The sequence below is a fragment of the Hemicordylus capensis genome, chromosome 1 (genome assembly GCF_027244095.1).
Source record: "Hemicordylus capensis ecotype Gifberg chromosome 1, rHemCap1.1.pri, whole genome shotgun sequence".
In the NCBI taxonomy this organism is placed as follows: Eukaryota; Metazoa; Chordata; class Lepidosauria; order Squamata; family Cordylidae; genus Hemicordylus; species Hemicordylus capensis.
This window is the reverse complement of record NC_069657.1, coordinates 216,077,330-216,095,360: the sequence shown is the minus strand read 5'-3', so window position 1 is coordinate 216,095,360 and position 18,031 is coordinate 216,077,330. Positions and strand designations below refer to the sequence as shown.

The window sequence follows — 18,031 nt, the reverse complement described above, 5'->3', positions numbered from 1 at the left end:
CCAAAGGAGACTCAGATGGCTCCTTCTTTCTACTGTTTTAGACGGCTGACAAAGGTGGTTTTATTCAGGCAGACTTTTAGATAGGTATGTTTTTATTGTTGATGGTTTTATTGATTTATTGCTAATTTTAACTTTTGTAAGCCACCTTGGGACTTTTTTGTGAAGGTGCACAATATAGATCTTAAATTAAATTAATTGTTCAAATAACTCACTTCCTACTACTATACTACTTTGTGTGTGTGTTAAACATAACTTCAAGGCAGTTTCCAACATATTAAAACATCAATGCAATAAAACAAGCCAATATAGAATTTGTAGTTCATGTAAGTTTTGATTATATAGGAGATCCAGGTGGTAACTACTACCTGAATCTAGGGGATATCTTATCCTCTGACCCCCACCCCAAAAACTTGGTCATACCTCCAGTAATGTATAATGTTAACAGAAATGTAACCAAGCCATCAGTTCCCTGTCAGTTTGAGATAGTCCCACATAGTGAGTTATTTTATTTTTCTAGTTATAGATGGTTGCAGTATCCACCAACTGGCAAATATAGCTGACAGGACTGGATGACTGTACAGAGCTTCCCCACAGAATTAAGCCCCTAGTTTTTGATGACACACACTTTAATTGCAAGTGATCCTTAAAGGTCTGGTAAACATAAGAGATTATTTCCTATCTTCGCCATATTCATGGGAATTTCAAGGTGTGAAAAAATAAGCTTAGAAATCAAAATGAAGTAAGAATGCCCTCTGCAATTCTAGATGGCCATTACAGAAATGTGATTGTTAGCTCATGTTATTGCATCTGTGGGGAATAGACTGTTATCTAACACTATATTTCATTGTGTTATCTCCAAAAATGTTCCAAATTCATTCCTCTACAAGTTAATAAAAGATCATGCACCCTGGCCAAACCACCAGAAAATAGAATTTCTCTTGGGCATTGGAAACAAGGAGATTATTCATAATGCAGTGACCTTTGTAACAATAAAATTATTTTGACGTGCATGTAATGAATTGCTGCTGAATTTGAGTGAATTACTCTTGTATAGTAGAGCTGCTTGTTACATTTTTATCCCATGAATGTTTGGATTTATCCACTGTTTGAGATCTTATTTTGGTCTTTTAGTCCCTGGTTATGGCTAATCACCAAAACAAATATATCGTATACATAGGGACTTTTAATGAATTATATGCATCATAGCTGATCAAATGCATTTACTTTGTGTACTCAGGGGCTGATGGAGGAAAATAAAGTTCAGATCACTGTTATTAACCCTAAAGCAATAACTATGGGTCAGCTGTATGGACAATTTGATCCAGTCTCTCATGAATGGTCCGATGGCATTCTAGCTGTGAGCTTTAGGGCATTTGCTTCTTCATCTGTAAGTATTCAACAAGATAAACGACTCATAATGTAAATAAACATCTACCCAAAGATTAGGCATTGTCTCCCTTACTGGTGCACTTTCCCTCCATGTCATGTCTTCTCCCCACTGTTTTTTAGATATTTGACAAAGATCTAGATTCTTCTGTTTGGATCTTCTGCTAAATGCCTAGTTTGGCCCTCAGAAGAAGCCAGAGCCTGAGAATAATGGACCATGTGCCATCATCCAGCCATGTTGCTTTATATATTCAGTGGGGATCCGTGTGCCTAGACTCATCTCCCCAGCAGCTCTCAGCCTGCTGCTTCCTCAGGGCCCCCCTGGGACAGAACTAACAGAACAAATCTCTCTCCTCTCCAGTTGGTGGCTGAGTGTGTGGATCACATCCAGTCCTCTGGATTAGTCCTTCTGCTTTGAATTTTCTGGGCTTTTTTCCTTATTAGGAAAGGCCCACCCTCCCAGCAGTTGCTCTAAGTGAGGCCTAGTCCTTCCTCAAAGCCTTCCCATCACTACAGGGACCAATATCAGGATGTGGCTATGATCACCCTTCATGTGAGCTGGGCATTTGTCTGGCCACTGCCGGAGACAAGACTAAGCTTGATGGACTAGTCCATCAAACATGTCTATCTATCTATCTATCTCACGATTTTCGTTTTCAACCCAGACACCTGATAGGAAGTGGCTTATTTTTGATGGGCCAGTGGATGCAGTATGGATTGAGAATATGAACACCGTGCTGGATGATAACAAGAAACTCTGTTTGATGAGTGGAGAGATAATCCAGATGTCTCACCAAATGAGCCTTATTTTTGAACCAATGGACTTAGAAGTTGCTTCCCCTGCTACTGTAAGTAATGCACACTTGGAAGACTGCCTTTAAATAAAGTAGGATTGTGGCAAGCTAATGTAGTCGAGAAATTTCCTTTACTGTTTCCTTGCTCCATGTTAGAGTACTATCTCCTTAACATTCTTGGAAAGACTAAAGGTATGGTAAGAGTCCCTGATTAAGATATGATGACCAGAACTCCCTATACTTGGAACTTTGTTGTGAAATTATATAATGCAATAGAACTTTTGATAGCTCTCTCCTTACTGGGAGAGGTAATGCCCCAAGTTACAGCTTTTGTGTTATTATGTATGAATGGTTCATGAATTGCTTTGGCCATATGATATAACAATACCCAGGGACAAATACAAATAAATGCATAAATACAATGATATAAGATATTTAAGTGACTGGGCATCTACCTATAGGAAAAGCAGAGGGCAGTCAAGTTTAAGGAACCTGCTAAGTTTATCAATTAGCACTAAATTGTATTTTATTATAAATCACTTAAAATACATTTCAATTTTTCTTTTTTTCTGCCTGCTTTTGACTCACTGAAAGAAAAAACAAGCAATCATCTAGATCCCCAGTCTGGCTCTAATTGTGCTCAGCTATTGAATGAAGCAACTAGTGGCATGTATATCCTCACCCATCCACATCAGCAGAATTTCTCTTGCCGAAGTGAGGAACTATATAGATCTGGATTGTGATCCATTGTGACCATAAGGAAAATGGGTTCTGTGCCTGTGCAGAAACCTAACGGCCCAATTAAGTAGCTCCTTGAGATGCCCCAACTGCCTGCACGTGCCCTGCATCTGCTCTCATACGGCAGATGGGTGTCCCTTCATCAGTTTCTGTTAGACCGCCAAAGCGTTCAGACCTTGGCTTAGCTCCTCGGATTATCAGAAACTTTGTATCTTTACTGCAAATTGTAATGTGTTTTTAACTTGGACTGCACTATTTGACTTGACTCTGCCTATTGGACTGGTTTTATTTACATCGGATTGGATTGTTTTAAAAGGCATTTGACTTCCGGACCTCTGACGACAATTTGGCTTCCGTATAGGACTTAAGCAAAAAAACGAGCTTCACAGATCCTGCAGTGGAATTGAAAACAACTTTCAAGTGGTGCCAAACTACCATCCACAGTAGTTGGTAGTTGTGCTAAACTACCATCCACGGACCATCATGATGCCTGTCTGTTATGTCTGGAAGAAGAGCATAATACCACAACCTGCAAAATTTGCTGCTCTTTCTCAAGACAGACATTAAAAAATAGAGTGCTGAGCTTCAGAGCAGCTTTGTATGATGAGGTGTTACGCCCGCCCACACTGAGGCCAAATTTGCCATCGGCATCAGCAACCTCCTTGGCATCAAGCTCGAGGCTGACCGACCACGGATCTGCTGAGCAGTGGCAGTCTAAAACCGGGTCACCTGATGCATTATTTTAAAAGCCTAAAGATTTCCCCTCCAAATCGCATAAGCATAAGGAACGTAAACATAAATATGCAGTGCTATTTCCCTCGGAGCGAGATGCTTCTATACCACCCAAGAAGCATCGTATGCCATCGCCAACATCAGCACAGGGAAGCCCCTCGACGTGGAAATCGGATGGCTCCCTCTTGGTATGGAGCCCCTCCAATGGGTTTGTGCCGGCTGCAATGACAGCAGCAGTCGGGTCTGTAGAGTCAGCATTGACAGAGGGAGCAAAGACTGGGAGTGGCTCTGTGAATGCAGCACTAGCTGACCTATTCGACATCGGGACACAGGACACAGTACTTTGTTCGATATTGACAGCAGTCCCGCACTCGGCACCGAAGCCAACTTCTACAACCACTGCAAGGAGACGCCTTCTCCTGTCCCCTGCATACACTCCAGAGCAGTCACTCTCTATTCCTAGCACTAAAGGAGTAGGGGTTCCTCAAGGAGAACATGATTTTGACCACGAGGATGACTTCGGTCTCAATCAAGACAGGGCAAACTCTTTGATGGAGCTCCTAAACTTGACATCTAGTGCACCTACTGAGTTGACTTTCCAGGGCTTCCTTAGCACGGGGCTCAATGATGAACAAGAGGACAATGTGGCCATAATTCCACCACCTAAAACACCACCTATGTCTCTAATGAAAAATACACAATTGTTGGGCCATACTCTGCCCCAGGATCCGGCAGCAGCACTGAAGCCTGCCATACTTCCTAGCCCTATGTGGTATCCTGCCACAACCACCACTGTGATGCCTTCGACTTAGAAGGCTCCCAACCAGTATGCAACAGCAAACTACACTACGTCCAGCCTGACCATCAGAATTGCAAACTATGCGGGCTGCATGGCCTGTTATAACCATTTACTTTGGGACATCCTTTTTCAAAACTCGACCTCCATGACTCCACAGGAGTTGCAAGGCAGATTTATGGAAGTATATGAAAGGACGGCCTCCATTACAAGACAACAACTTACTGTGTTTAAGCACCTGGCTGAAATGGAGTCAAGAGCAATGGTAACAGCCATTGCTATGTGAAGGCACGCCTGGCTCAGATCCACTGCACTGCAGCAGGATATGTGTGACTTAGTGGAAACTTACCTTTTGATGGGAAAGACCTCTTTAATGACAACACTGACTCCACAATGGAGTCTCTGAAGAAGTCAAAATATACGGCTAAAACCTTCATGGGACATCATCCACGTACTCAGAGGGCTCACGAAACGGCTCTTATGCTCGACAACGAACCTATAAGTACCAAGACAGAAAAGAATTCAAATGACCATACAGATCCTTCCAAAGATCTAAGGGTTACAACCAGAAGAACAAGTCTCAGAACACCTGAGCGAACAAGGACTCTGCGAATCAGGGTTTTTGATTGCTCAGTCCATCCACTGCACATACATACAATTCCCAAGACCCCAGACATCGGTCTTGTAGTTGCCAACAATTCCATCAAACTGGCAAGCCATACTCAAGCGTGGCACAATGTAATATCAGGTTGCTGGGTGCTCAGGATCGTAGAAACGGGATATGCTATAGAATTCAAAACTACACCACCGTTCTTGGGCCAGAGATTTACCAAGGCGGCTCCAGTACTCCTGGAAGAGGTACAAGTACTATTGGAGAAACAGGTGATTGCAAGCAGATTGTCAGGGTTCTATTCCCACTATTTCCAGATTCTAAAGTGGGATGGAGGAATCCGGGCAATCATGGATCTGTGGGGTCTCAACTGGTTTATCTGGACACGGAAGTTCAGAATGACTATGTTGCAGGCAATCCTAGCCTTCCTAGCTCAGGAAGGGTGGGCGGCAATGTTAGATTCGAAGGATGCCTACTTTCATGTGGACATCCAAGAGAAACACCGAAAATATCTCAGATTTACTGTGGGAGGTGCAGTGTACCAGTATGTGGTCCTGCCCTTTGGACTTTCAACAGCCCTATGGATATTTACCAAAGTAATGGCTGTAGTAGTGGTGGCTTATTTGATAATGCAAGGCCTGACAGTCTACTCTGACTTAGACGATTGGCTTCTAGCCAGCAGCGGCAGGGAACAGCTCATCTGCCAAATCTGCACAGTGATACAACTTCTGCAGGATTTGGGGATCAACATCAATTAGAAGAAGTCTCATCTGGAGCCCAGAAAACGCTTAAGCTTTATTGGTGCAATTCTAGATATGGAATCAAAGAAGGCATACTTGCTGGCAGAGTGTTATCAGCAAATCAAAACTCTTGTCCAGCAGTTTATGCGCAAACCTACACAGATGGCAGAAAGGATACAATGGTTGATGGGCTTGATGACATCCTGCAACTCGACAGTGCGGTACACGCGGTTGCAGATGCGTCCACTACAAACTTGGTACCTCCGACACTTCTGACCCAATGTAGACAGCCAAAGACTACATCTGGAGATTCTGAAAGGAATGCTGAGCTCACTACACTGGTGGGTCATGGAGAACAATCTCCTGCAGGGAGTCCCATTCACACCACTGACACTGGCTCGATGGGTGACAATGAACACGTCCCTGAAAGATTGGGGTGTGCATTGCGGGGCTAATCACATCCAAGGCAAGTGGACAAGCAATCAGGCTCAACAACACATAAATTACTTGCAACTCTTAGCTGTGTTCCTAGTGCTAAGAGCGTTCAAACCCATGCTCAGGTGCTCGGTGACACAGGTCCAAATGGACAACACAACAGCGATAGACTACCTCAACAAACAAGGGGGCATGGTCTCCCCGTCACTGTGCAGCCTGGCCATGAGAATTTGGGAGCGGCGTATTGCCCATGCGATCTACCCAATGGTCATACACATCAAGGGAACAGACCATGTGTTGGCCGACAGTCTCAGTTGTACCAGCATCTACGACCAGCAAAATGAATGGGAGGTCAAGGACACCTATCTCTAAGAGGTATTCCAGCTGTGGGGCAGTCTGGAAGTGGACTTATTTGCCACAGCTGCCAACAAGAAATGCTCCAAATTCTGCTCTCATGCTGGCATAGACAGGGATTCACTGGGCGATGCGTTCCAGCACAAATGGAACACGGGACTCCTCTACTCCACCCACCGCAACCATTAATCGGTCAGGTGATCGCACAGATAATAAGAAACAAGGCAACCTGCATTCTGCTGACACCTTGGTGGCCATGGCAACCCTGGTTTGCACCTCTGCTATGGCTCACACGGGGCAACTGCTACAGGTTCCCACTAGTGTCCGACCTACTTGAGAGAGAGGAAGGACAGATCCTGCATCCAGATGTGAGGACATTGCAGATGACGGCCTGGAAAGTAGGATTCTAAAGCACATATTGTTAAATAGATGCCATTCTATGAGGTGCAATTATTTCAGCAAATGGAAATGCTTCAAGGCCTATGTTTGGGAACACAGTTTCCACCCTTTCTGCACCACTGTGAAACAGGTGCTGCTGTACTTAACCTCATTAAAGCTGAAGGGCTTGGCGAATGTCTCCTTAAAAGTGCACTTGGCTGCCATTTCTGTCAAGCTCACTGGCTGGGATGGCACGATTGTGTTTTCACATCCAGAATGTAAGAGATTCATGAGAGGTCTTAACAATCTATACCTGCCAGTGAAATGACCAATGGAACAATGGAGTTTGTCACTGGTGCTGTCGGTCCTGACTGAGAAACCCTTTGAACCGCTGCACATGACAAGCATGCACATTCTGACACTCAAGGTAGAGTTCCTAGTGGCAATCACCACAGCAAAACGTGTTGGCAAGTCAACAGCGTTACGGATGGATAAGCCGTATACTCAATTCTACCCTCATAAGGTGGTCATGAGGCTTGATCCCAGTTTCCGACCGAAGGTGATCACGGGTTTTCACGTTAATCAAGAAATCATCTTACCACCTTTTTCCAGGAGCCCCAAACGCCCCTGGAAAGGGCACTTCATTCCCTGGATGTGCGCAGAACACCCTTATATTATCTGCAAAGAACAAAGACAGATAGAAAAACCGAGACTTGTTTATTGCATACAAGGGGGAAAGTAAGGGTCACCCCATATCGAGACAGCACATAGCGCATTGGCTGGAGGAGCTGATCTTTCTGGCCTATGAACAGCAAGGTGTGACTCCCCCAAAGACTATTCGTGCTTATTCGACTAGGGTTTAGTCGACCTTGGCTGCTCCTCTGTTGGGTATAAAAATGGCTGATATCTGCACAGCAGCCACGTGGTCATCCCAGCAGCCATTTATCAAACACTACGCCTTTGGCTTGCGCATGGCAAGGCAGGCTGAGTTTGGGAGGACAGTTTTGAAAAGGGTGTTGCCATAGCTGAGGGTCTACTGCACCCATCTCCATGAGGGGGAAGCTGGCTATTCACCCATTTTCCTTATGATCACAATGGATCATGATCCAGATAAACAGGTTGCTTACCTGTAACTATTGATCTGGAAGTGATCTGTTGTATTCATAAGACCCTCCCAGACTATCCCCGCAGCAGTAGATGCCAGCAACAGAAGGGGATGCTAAAAATAAAAATAAAACCCAGAAAAAACAGAGACAGTCCATAGATCGTCACGAGATGGCGGTCTACACGAAACTGAGGGACGCCCAACCGCCGTATATGAGGAGATGCAGGGCACATGCTGGTGGTTGGGGCATCTTGAGGAGCTACTTAATCGGGCCATTAAGTTCCTGTGCAGGCGCAGAACCCATTTTCCTTATGAATACAACGGATCACATCCAGATCAATACTTACAGATAAGCAACCTGTTTTAATACAGATAGATCTGTAGAAATATAGCTGTGTTAATTTCTCTTCCCAAGTATCACTACTTTACAGATCATCAGTGCAGGAATTCATTAGCAGCTATCAAGGCCAAGCCATAGGCAGCAGCCACTAGGTGATACAAGGCTAGAAGCCAGGACGAGGAGAATCAGGCAGCTGGTCAGGGCTTAGGGATCCAAATCAGTAGCTGGAGGTCAGGAATGTGCCAGAGATTAAGCCAAATGGGACAAACCAGTATGCAAAAGTCAGAAGTACACCAGAGGTTAAGCCAGGCAGGCAAATGAAACAAGAAAGAACACACACACCACAGCAAGGAGACCTTGAAACTGAGGCAGACCTGCTTCAAACCTCTTATATTCTTCCTGTCTGCAGAGAAGTCAGTAAGGGGCCTCACTGGGTGAGGCAAATGAGCTGGAGACTTGAACACTGCTGCAGTGAAACAAGTCACTACAAGAGGCAGTGGTAAGCAGAGTCTTTGCCTCAAAGAACTCTGACAGCAGCTGGATCTTTTAGATCCACTTCAGTTGCTGTGGCACGAACTGTGGATAATATTTCAGCAAATAGATTAGCATCTTGTGCTTGACGTAGAGTAGCAAGCCATGTGTCCCACTTCCAAGAACTCCACAGAAAGGGTTTCTCTGAAAATCTTTCCTAAAGGGCCATTAAAAGCCACCTTGCATGGCTCGGGCCTACCACATGGATTTCATTTGGGAAAGAACAGCACAGCAAGAGCAGCAGTAGCTGCCATGTAGCACTGAGCCAGGAATGCTGGCATAAGAGGATCAGTGGAGCTCTTGATGTGGCCATTGGAACACTGGATCTTTGAGGTGACCCATGTTCCCTCACAAAATGGGTTCTGCGCCTGCACAGTAACCCCTGCGGAAGAATTCATTGGCTCCATGAGGCATTCTTTGGCTCCGCTGAATCGCATGTGGTGTGACCATTATTTTTGGCAGGAGAGTGCCTTCTCCTCAGTGCCTTCTCCACCTCCATGCTGCTCAGATCATGAAGGATTCACTGCATTTATTACTTGGATCCTGTGAGTAAAAAGTTAATAGATTACTCAGGCTTTGACCAATGGACTATTTCTCGTTTCATTCTTTGGATTTCCATTTAAATTTGTTCTTATATTAGTGAAAGTACTGGCTTTTGGACAATGGACGATTTCAAGTTTTTCTCTTTCACATTGCGTTTTGGCAACTGTTCTAATGGACTCTAAAAAAAATCTTTCAAGAAGTGTGCTCCTTGTAGAGGAACACTACCTTCCTCTGACAGGAACTAGGAGTGCTTAATTTGCCTGAGTGAGAACCACAACGTGAGATCCTGCAAAATTGGTTTGTCTATTTCAAAGCAAATGTGAAAAAGCAAGGAGCTCCATCTAAGGGCAACATTGTATGAGACTGCACTGAGACTGCCAACTCAGATGCAAGACCGCTGCTTCCATCAATTTTGGTGACATTGATATTGGACGATCATTGACCCTCAGGCTTGAGGTTGACATTGTAGGACTCCCCAAGCTCAGTGGCTTGGCCACTTCCACCTGAAAAGGATCCAGGGGACTCAGCATTTAAGAAACCCAAGGCCATTAGTAAGGATGATCAACGCTGACACCATAAGAAGCAAAAGCACCAAAGGACAGACTCTCTGGGGCCCTCGAGCTCTAAGCACTGCCGTACATCAACATCGCTCAACCAACCATCGGTGTTGGCTTTGTCAGAGAATGCATCGCCATCGCCATTAATGCTTAAAAGGTCCCTGCAAACTCTGTCCCCATCTACAGTGCAAGGAGAGAGTCAAAGCTTTCTAGGCACTCTGGATGCTACGAGACCCTCGGCACGGGCATCAACACAGACGTTGACTTCTATTCTGAAAACTTCCACTAAACCTACAACCTCATCATCATGGACTCCATTATCGACATCGACTTCTACGATAACCACACCGGTATCAACATCATTGATGGCCAAACTGCCAGCAACCCCTTCCAAAACTGGGATTTCCACTGTGTCACTTATCAGGAAAGATTTATCACCAGATGTCTCTCCAGCTCTCTCAACCTATGGTGATGACGCTGACTCCAGTAGATGAAGACATCTCTCTTCTAGAGAGACATCCCCAGTTCTACATGAAGAGTCCATGTTGAGGAATTTGGGGTCTGACAGGATCCACAGCTACCAACCCATCAGGCTCTACCATTAGAGGATTCTCTATGTATGGACTGGATGATGATGAGGATTCATAAATTGTTCCAGTTGCTAAGATTCCCTCAGCTTCCCCTATGAGGGTAACTCCTAGATGTTCTCCCTCCTACCCCTGGAGAGAAAGGCACCACCATTTTGCTCCACATTATTCATCCATGACAAGACATATGGACTGTTGGAGAATTCCAGGGACCCAGGCTACATAAGATGTCTCAGATGCTACAGGGACCCTTTTTATCTATCATCACCTGGGCTGCCATATGATTTGGATGATTACTGGATGTGGACATCAATGAAGCTAAGGTGTGATTTGGAAAGAGTTTCTTCCCATAAAGAACAGGGTCTTTCCTCCAAACCCACTGCTGACTCTCATTTCAAACACCAAGCGTCCCTATTGTACCCCTTGAAAAGGAGAAGCAAAATACTCACCAAACTAAACCTGACTTGGAGATTGTACATTGCTCTCCAGCTCCAGAGAAGTCACCTGAAAACCAAAAAGAACACTCTGAAGGGGAATATGATTCTATTCTTCCTCTGAGGGAAAAATGGAAAATCCCGCAGACCTTTCCCTGGACAAGACTGTTGCTATCCCTCCCTCCAGCTCACATACAGAGGAGATGGAATCATACAGAATACAAGTAGTAGACATGGCAAAAGCATTAGGTTTGGAGTTCAAGGCACCAACACAGGAAGTCAGAGATCTGGTTTATGATTTTATAAACAGCTCTTCTTCATCTCAACTGGCATCTTTGCCTATGCTGCCAGTGTTAGCAAACTTAGCGAAAACTTCTTGAGACACACTGTTTTCATCCCAAGATGTTCAAAAAGATCTTGGGATGCATCTCTACCTCCACATCAAAGAGACTAGAGAGTCTGTACAGGATTCAGGAGAGTCATGCTCCTTCCTTTAAAAAAAAAATCCTCCACCTAACTCACTGGCTAGGTGGTAAATTGTGCTGTTAACAGCAAGTCGGGCAAGAAACACTCAGCCCCAGTTGATAGGGAAGGGAAGAAGCTAGATGTCATGGGGTGTAGATTTTATTCAACCTTGTGTTTATCCATAAGAATGCCCACTATGAGTCCTGCATGGCTAAATATCTGTCTAGGACAATCTAAAGGAGGACCTGAAAGATGTGCCAGAGGAGTTTCATGAAAAATTTAAGATGACTCTGGACAAATCTTCAGACAGCACCAGGCAGCACCATAGTACAGCAAAGCACCTGACAGAAACAGAGTCTCGTGCCATCTCAGGGCGCTTTCCAGACTAGCTGCTCAACAGCAGCAAAATGCTTCCATTCAGGCAAGTCACATTTGAAACGTAAACAGCAAGTGGAGCAGTCTCACAGAAATTAACAGCCCCCCAAAACAGCAACTTTTAAACGCCGGATATATGACGTCCTTGCTCTATTTCGCTGCGATTAAATTAGAAATAAGGCTTTGGAAATGTGAACGGCACCCTGCTGTCCACATAGGGACTGCAGTGTCACAACACAGGAAGTGTAGAAGCACACTGCCGAGATACGACGTGACCCCGTTGCAGGGTCTAATCTGGAAAGCTCCCAGGTGCTGTATCCCTTCGGAGGCATGCCTGGCTTAGGTCAATGCCCCTTAAACCTGACATGAAGGATGGCAGAAAATCTGCCATTTGAGGGAGAGGGTCTCTTTAGCACACAAACCGGTGAGAGTATGGAAAAGATGTAGAAGTCATGCTACACAGAGAGAACTTTCACTTCCAGCCTCAGCAACAATTGTACTCACAAAAATACAGAACTTGTGACAGACAAAAATTCCAGTACAAACAATCTGACAGAAGAATTTCAAAAATTCTTTCAAGTACAACCTGAAAAAGCCATAAAATCAAAGGCAAAGGCAGCAGCAAAAGTCAAAATCAATCAAAGCAGACTCTTTGACCCTTTAACACAGGAAATATCTCAAGTACTATCCCCATCTCCCATCCAACTCACATCCTTCTCCCATGCTTTGCATCTCATAACATCGGATGTCTGGGTGTTGAGCATTATAACAACAGGCTGTGCCATAGAATTTTCATAGAATCTCCCTGTTTTTTTCAGGTTTAACACACCCACTCAACTCCTACCTTAGAAGAGGTTCATTATTTACTGCAAAAAGGGGCAATAGAACCAGTTCTTCTGAAGGAATGGGAGAAAGGCTTCTACTCAAGATATTTCCAAGTTCCAAAACAGGATGGAGGCCTCCGTGGTTTTGCGACACTTGAACATATGTGAGACTGAGGAAATTCAGGATGATATCCTTACAAGGCATCCTTCTCCAGCTACAGCACCTGCCGCTACTAGTTTGGCCGGAGAGGCCACCGGAGAGGCCTGCCTGCCGGAGATGCCCGCTGCTGGAGAAGCTGCGTCTGCCATCCAGCTACAGTGCCCACCACTGCTGCCACTCAGCTTATCCCCCCCCCACCAGAGGCAAACAGAAATAGTGGGGGGGGCAGAGTAAGGTAGAGTGGGGGGAAGATATTGGTTGCCCACCCCTTGCATCTGATGTCAGACACAGGGGCGTGGCTTAGGGTGCTGGGGGGGGGCACGCTTCATGTGCGATGGGGAGGCCCCCTAAGAAGATTTTGTCCCCTGCCCCCAGGGGTCTCGCTATGCCCCTGAACTGATCTCCACCTTTTCGTTCAACTGGAGAAAAAGCGCACGCACTGTGCAAAGGCTGTTAGGTCTGATGGCATCTTGCACAGCCACCTTAATTCACGTAAGGCTCTGGATGCGTCAGCTCCAAAGCTGGTTTCTATCCATATTCAGACCGAATTCAGCCAGCCAGAACATGTGGCTTAGTCTTTCACCAGCTGTAATACAATCCCTAAAGTGGTGGACCAGAATAGACTTTCTCTCTGTGCGTGTGCCCTTTGAACTTCCTACCCCATTGATAACGGTGACAACAGATGCCTCCCTAAAAGGATGGGGAGCACACTGTGCAGGATTTCATGCTCAAGGGAAGTGGACATGGCAACAGCAAGCACTACACACAAACTTTCTGGAAGTGCTAGCAGTATTACATACTCTGAAATCCTTTCTATCCCCCCTGTTTAAAAACTGATCCGTGCAGATTCTGCTGGACAACACAACAGTGATTGCCTACCTCAGTCTCCAAGGAGGGACAGTCTCTTGGTCTTTCTGCAATCTAGAACTACAGTTGTGGGAATGGAGCATGCACCATGGAGCATACATCCAATAGCCCTGACACTAAATTCTTTCCAGACAAAGTCATTCTAAGGACAGATCCCTCTTTTAGACTCAAAATAGTCTTGGAATTCCATTCAAACCAAGACATAGTCTTACCTACCTTCTTCTTGAACCCCTCTTTTCCTCTGGAGAAATCCATGCACTCCTTGAACATCAGAAGGTTCCTACTATATTATATGGACAGAACAAAATCATTCAGTAAGTCCAATAAACTATTCATATCAAATAAGGAGGAGACAGAGTCAGCCTATCTCCAGAAAGAGACTATTGCACTGGCTAGTGGAATTAATCTTTGTATGTTACAACAAGCAAGGAGTCAACCTTCCTTTCAGAGTCAAGGCACCTTCCACTAGAGCTATAGCCACATCAGCAGCCCACATGTTGGGTATAAGCATGACAGACATTTGTAAAGCAGCTACATGGTCCTCAGTCCTTCTGTTTGTGAAGCATTATGCTGTGGACATCTGCTCAGCAGCAGAGGCCAACTTTGGCAGGGCAATTCTTAAAAAGGTGCTCTAACTCTGTCCTAGCACTCACCACTGTTTGGGTGAGCGAGCTAATTATCCATTTTGTGAGGGAACCTTTTCTGGAATCCTGGCTCGAAGGAAAAAAGGTTGCTTACCAGAGGTGCACCTAGATAATTTTGGAGCCTGGACCTAAAGGCCTTTGGAGGCCCCCCTCCCCTGCAAATTAAGCATCGCCATGCTCCGCCGGGTGACCGCTTGCACCCAGGACAGACTAATGAGGATTTGGGGGCTCCCCGGGGCTGTGGAGGCCCTGGACTTCAGCCCTGAAGTCCAGGGGTAAGAGCACCTCTGCCTGTAACAGGTAATCTTTCTGGTGATCCATGTTCACTCACAACACCCACTCGGTCTACCCCGCTGTTAGAATACATCCTCATTAATAATGGCTTAACTGATTTCGTCCATCCACATTCTTCGCTTATTGCAGCGGCTGGTCAGGAGCTGAGGAGAAGGTGCTCTCCTGCAGAAAATAATGGTTGCACTACATCCGCGATTGGGCCAAGCCGAAGAGCACCTCATGGAGCTATTGAATTCCTCCATGGGGGTTACTGTGCAGGTGCAGAACCCATTTTGTGAGTGAACATGGATCACTAGAAGGATCACCTGTTATAGGTAAGCAACTTGTTTTTCTTTGAGCCAGGAATGGTCAACTGCCCCTCTCCTCAAAGTACTTTTTGGTAGATCGCACTGCGTTACTACCCAAATTTAATCAAGATGTCATTTTAAAAATGCTCACAATTGTACTTGTAAGGAAAAGAAAAAATGAATCTCCATGTGCATGCCATATAAATTTGATTGTATTGCTGTCTTGTGTACATTCTTCAAAGGCAAAGGCCACTGCTGATCTGTTCTGTTAAGCAAATATTTTAAGTTGGTCACAGTGGCCAAAGACTGAGGATGCAGGGAGCTGTTGTCCAAAAACAATGTTACCCAGGACTGCTAGGGATCGCATCAGTTTGTCAGTCTCTCCTCTCCTCCGATAATCTCATCCCTACCACGCATATATGTACCATGCTTTGAAACCCTTCTGGTTAGGTGATGCCAACTATATTATAGCGTTTGACTATCCATGTAAGGAAGATCTAGTGGTCCACAAGAATACAAAAGTTGATCATCTTTTCTTTGAATCTTGGTGTTATGGTAGTGGCTCATATAATTGGTCTGTAAGTATATCTGATACCTTTATCCTTTTGGATACTTTTAAAAGGAATTCAGTTGTCTAATTATTCCACCAATACCAAACAATCTGCTTCTCCCCACTCTTTTTTCTTTAAAACAAAACCAAACCCAAAAAACTTCATAGGAATTTGAAGTTAATTCCCTTGAAATAAGATCAGTGTGCCAAGTTCTTGTTGGTTTTTATTCTTTTAGATAATTGCTTTTCCAGTTCCTTGTTTTTCTCTTTTGGACTCTTTTTTCTAAAGCTGTCCTTTTCTTTTTAACAGTGCTTTTTATAGTGTTGTTTATGAAATCTGAGTTTCCTTTAATCTGTTGACTGGCTTTTTAAAACTGGAGAACATAGTCTGTGTCCACAGCCTTGATTTCGTTAATGTGTAAGCTGAATGCAGCCTTTCTACATCTGTAGGGCTTTTTTGGTCTTTATTTTTTAGTTGTGGGGGAAAAGAAAAGAAAGTTAATAACTTGGGAATGTTTTCACAAAGTAGGAATTGAACACTCTATGTTACTAGAAATGAATACATTTATTTTCAAAAACTTTATCCCATTCAGTGCCCAAGCATAATTTCTCTGGGTCCGCTACAAATTTATAGCATGGCCCACTTGTGCCCTTATGGAAGACGTCTGTTTTGAGAAAATGAAGGAGTTGTGTCCTTTAGCTTGTTAAAGTTCCCTTTGTTTATGATCCTTACATTTTGGGTGGATTTGTATTTATAGTCAGACTTGGCACTTTGGGATATGTGTATATTAATGTATGTATTTGAAAGCTCTTCAAATACCATTCTTGCCTCTGGCATTTAATGTTGATTCTATGCACTCTGGAAATCTAACCCATTTACTCACATCTGTTCTGGGTCCTGTAAATCCTATGATCAGCAGTGTCTCCCTCCCACTGTCTCCAGGTTCTCAATAAAATTACAAAAAGGCCCTGGTATTGTAAATAGCACTGATATTCCGAAACTTCTTTCTTTCTGCAAGAGAGAGTGGGTTTGACCCGCTGTCCCTGCAGACAACCAGTGAGCCCTCTCTGGGCGGCTGGATTGGCCACCCAGATGATTACTGGCTTTGTCATGGAGGCCATTGGGGCGGGAGGGTTCAGGGGCCTCCCGGCCCCCAGAAACCCCATAAGGCACTGTGTGAGTACGCAGTGCCTTTTGGGGAGTCTCCCAATACCGGGAGGCTTGTTGTAGTCCCCTGGTCAGGAGGCTACTCGTGAGTTGCTGCGTCGTGGAGCTGCGCCACGACAACACACGATCCTTTAACCTGGTTTTTGGGCGCTCTCATGCCTGAAACCTGGGCTAAGCGGCGGGCCACTTAAGAGGACTTCCCACCGTGCCACCGACGAGAGGGGCGCCCTTAGCCTAGTTTCCACTGCACGTGAGAATAGCCTCTCTCTGTAAAGAGAGCTGACAGAGTCAAAAGTTCATGGTTTCTGTGAAACAAGTTGCAGTTAAAGATGATTCAATGCACTTGATTTTGGAGGGAAGGGGAGTTTCAATTCTATTGGTTGCATTCAAAGTTACCCGCGCCTTTGTCACGTCACAGCTGGATTACTGTAATGTGCTCTACGTGGGGCTGCCCTTGAAGAATATTCAGAAACTGCAGCAAGTGCAAAATGCGGCAGCTAGGGTTTTATCTGGAGCTGCCCGCTGGGATCACATCACGCCCATTTTGAAAACACTGTACTGGTTACCAGTTTGTTTCCGGGTCCAATTCAAGGTACTGGTTTTGACTTTTAAAGCCATTAATGGTTTGGGCCCTGGATACCTGAGGGACCACCTGCTCCCAAGGGTTGCTGCCCACTTGACGAGGTTATCTGAGGGGGCTCTGCTCTGGGTGCTGACAATGAGGGAGACTCGGCTGTCATGCACAGGGGACAGGGCCTTTGCTGTTGCTGGCCCCAGACTCTGAAATGCTCTCCCAGTGACCATTCGCTCCTCGGACCCCATCACAGTTTTTAGAAAGCTTGTGAAATCCTGGCTTTTTACCCAGGCTTTTATATGGGTAACTCTACTGCTGCTGCTTTGTATTTTTGTATTGTTATATTGTGCTAGTATTTTAAATCGTTTTAGTCAGATCTATGTTTTTACAATTTTAGCTTAATATTTTAATTGTGCAATTCTTATAGTCTTGTTTTATTTTTTTGGTGTGAACCACCTTGGGGCATCTGGGGCCTTTTAGTTTGGAAAAGAGGTGACTATGGGGAGACATGATAGAAGTTTATAAAATTGTGCATGGAGTAGAGAGAGTGGACAGAGATAAATTTATGGAGGCCAGGTCTATCTATGGCTACTGGTCTGATGGTTTTAGGCCACCTCAGGCCTCAGAGGCGAGATATCAGTTGCAGGGGAGCAGCAGCAGGAGAGGGGGCATACCTTAATCTCTTGCCTATGGGCATCCCAGAGGCATCCGGTGAACCACTGTGGGAAAAAGGATGCTGGATTAGATGGACCCAGAGCCTGAT

At 44.9% G+C, this 18,031-nt stretch overlaps 1 protein-coding gene across 7 annotated transcripts in view; it reads left to right on the top strand.

The window, feature by feature from the left end:
- The window catches only part of DNAH7 (dynein axonemal heavy chain 7), a 249,486-nt gene that overhangs the window by 95,089 nt on the left and 136,366 nt on the right, over positions 1–18,031 (top strand). For all 7 annotated transcript variants that reach the window (XM_053276796.1, XM_053276777.1, XM_053276818.1 and 4 more), the window contains 2 exons: positions 1,238–1,387; positions 2,052–2,234. In XM_053276796.1, the coding sequence (XP_053132771.1) occupies positions 1,238–1,387; positions 2,052–2,234 (333 nt within the window). The remainder of the gene's footprint in view (positions 1–1,237; positions 1,388–2,051; positions 2,235–18,031) is intronic.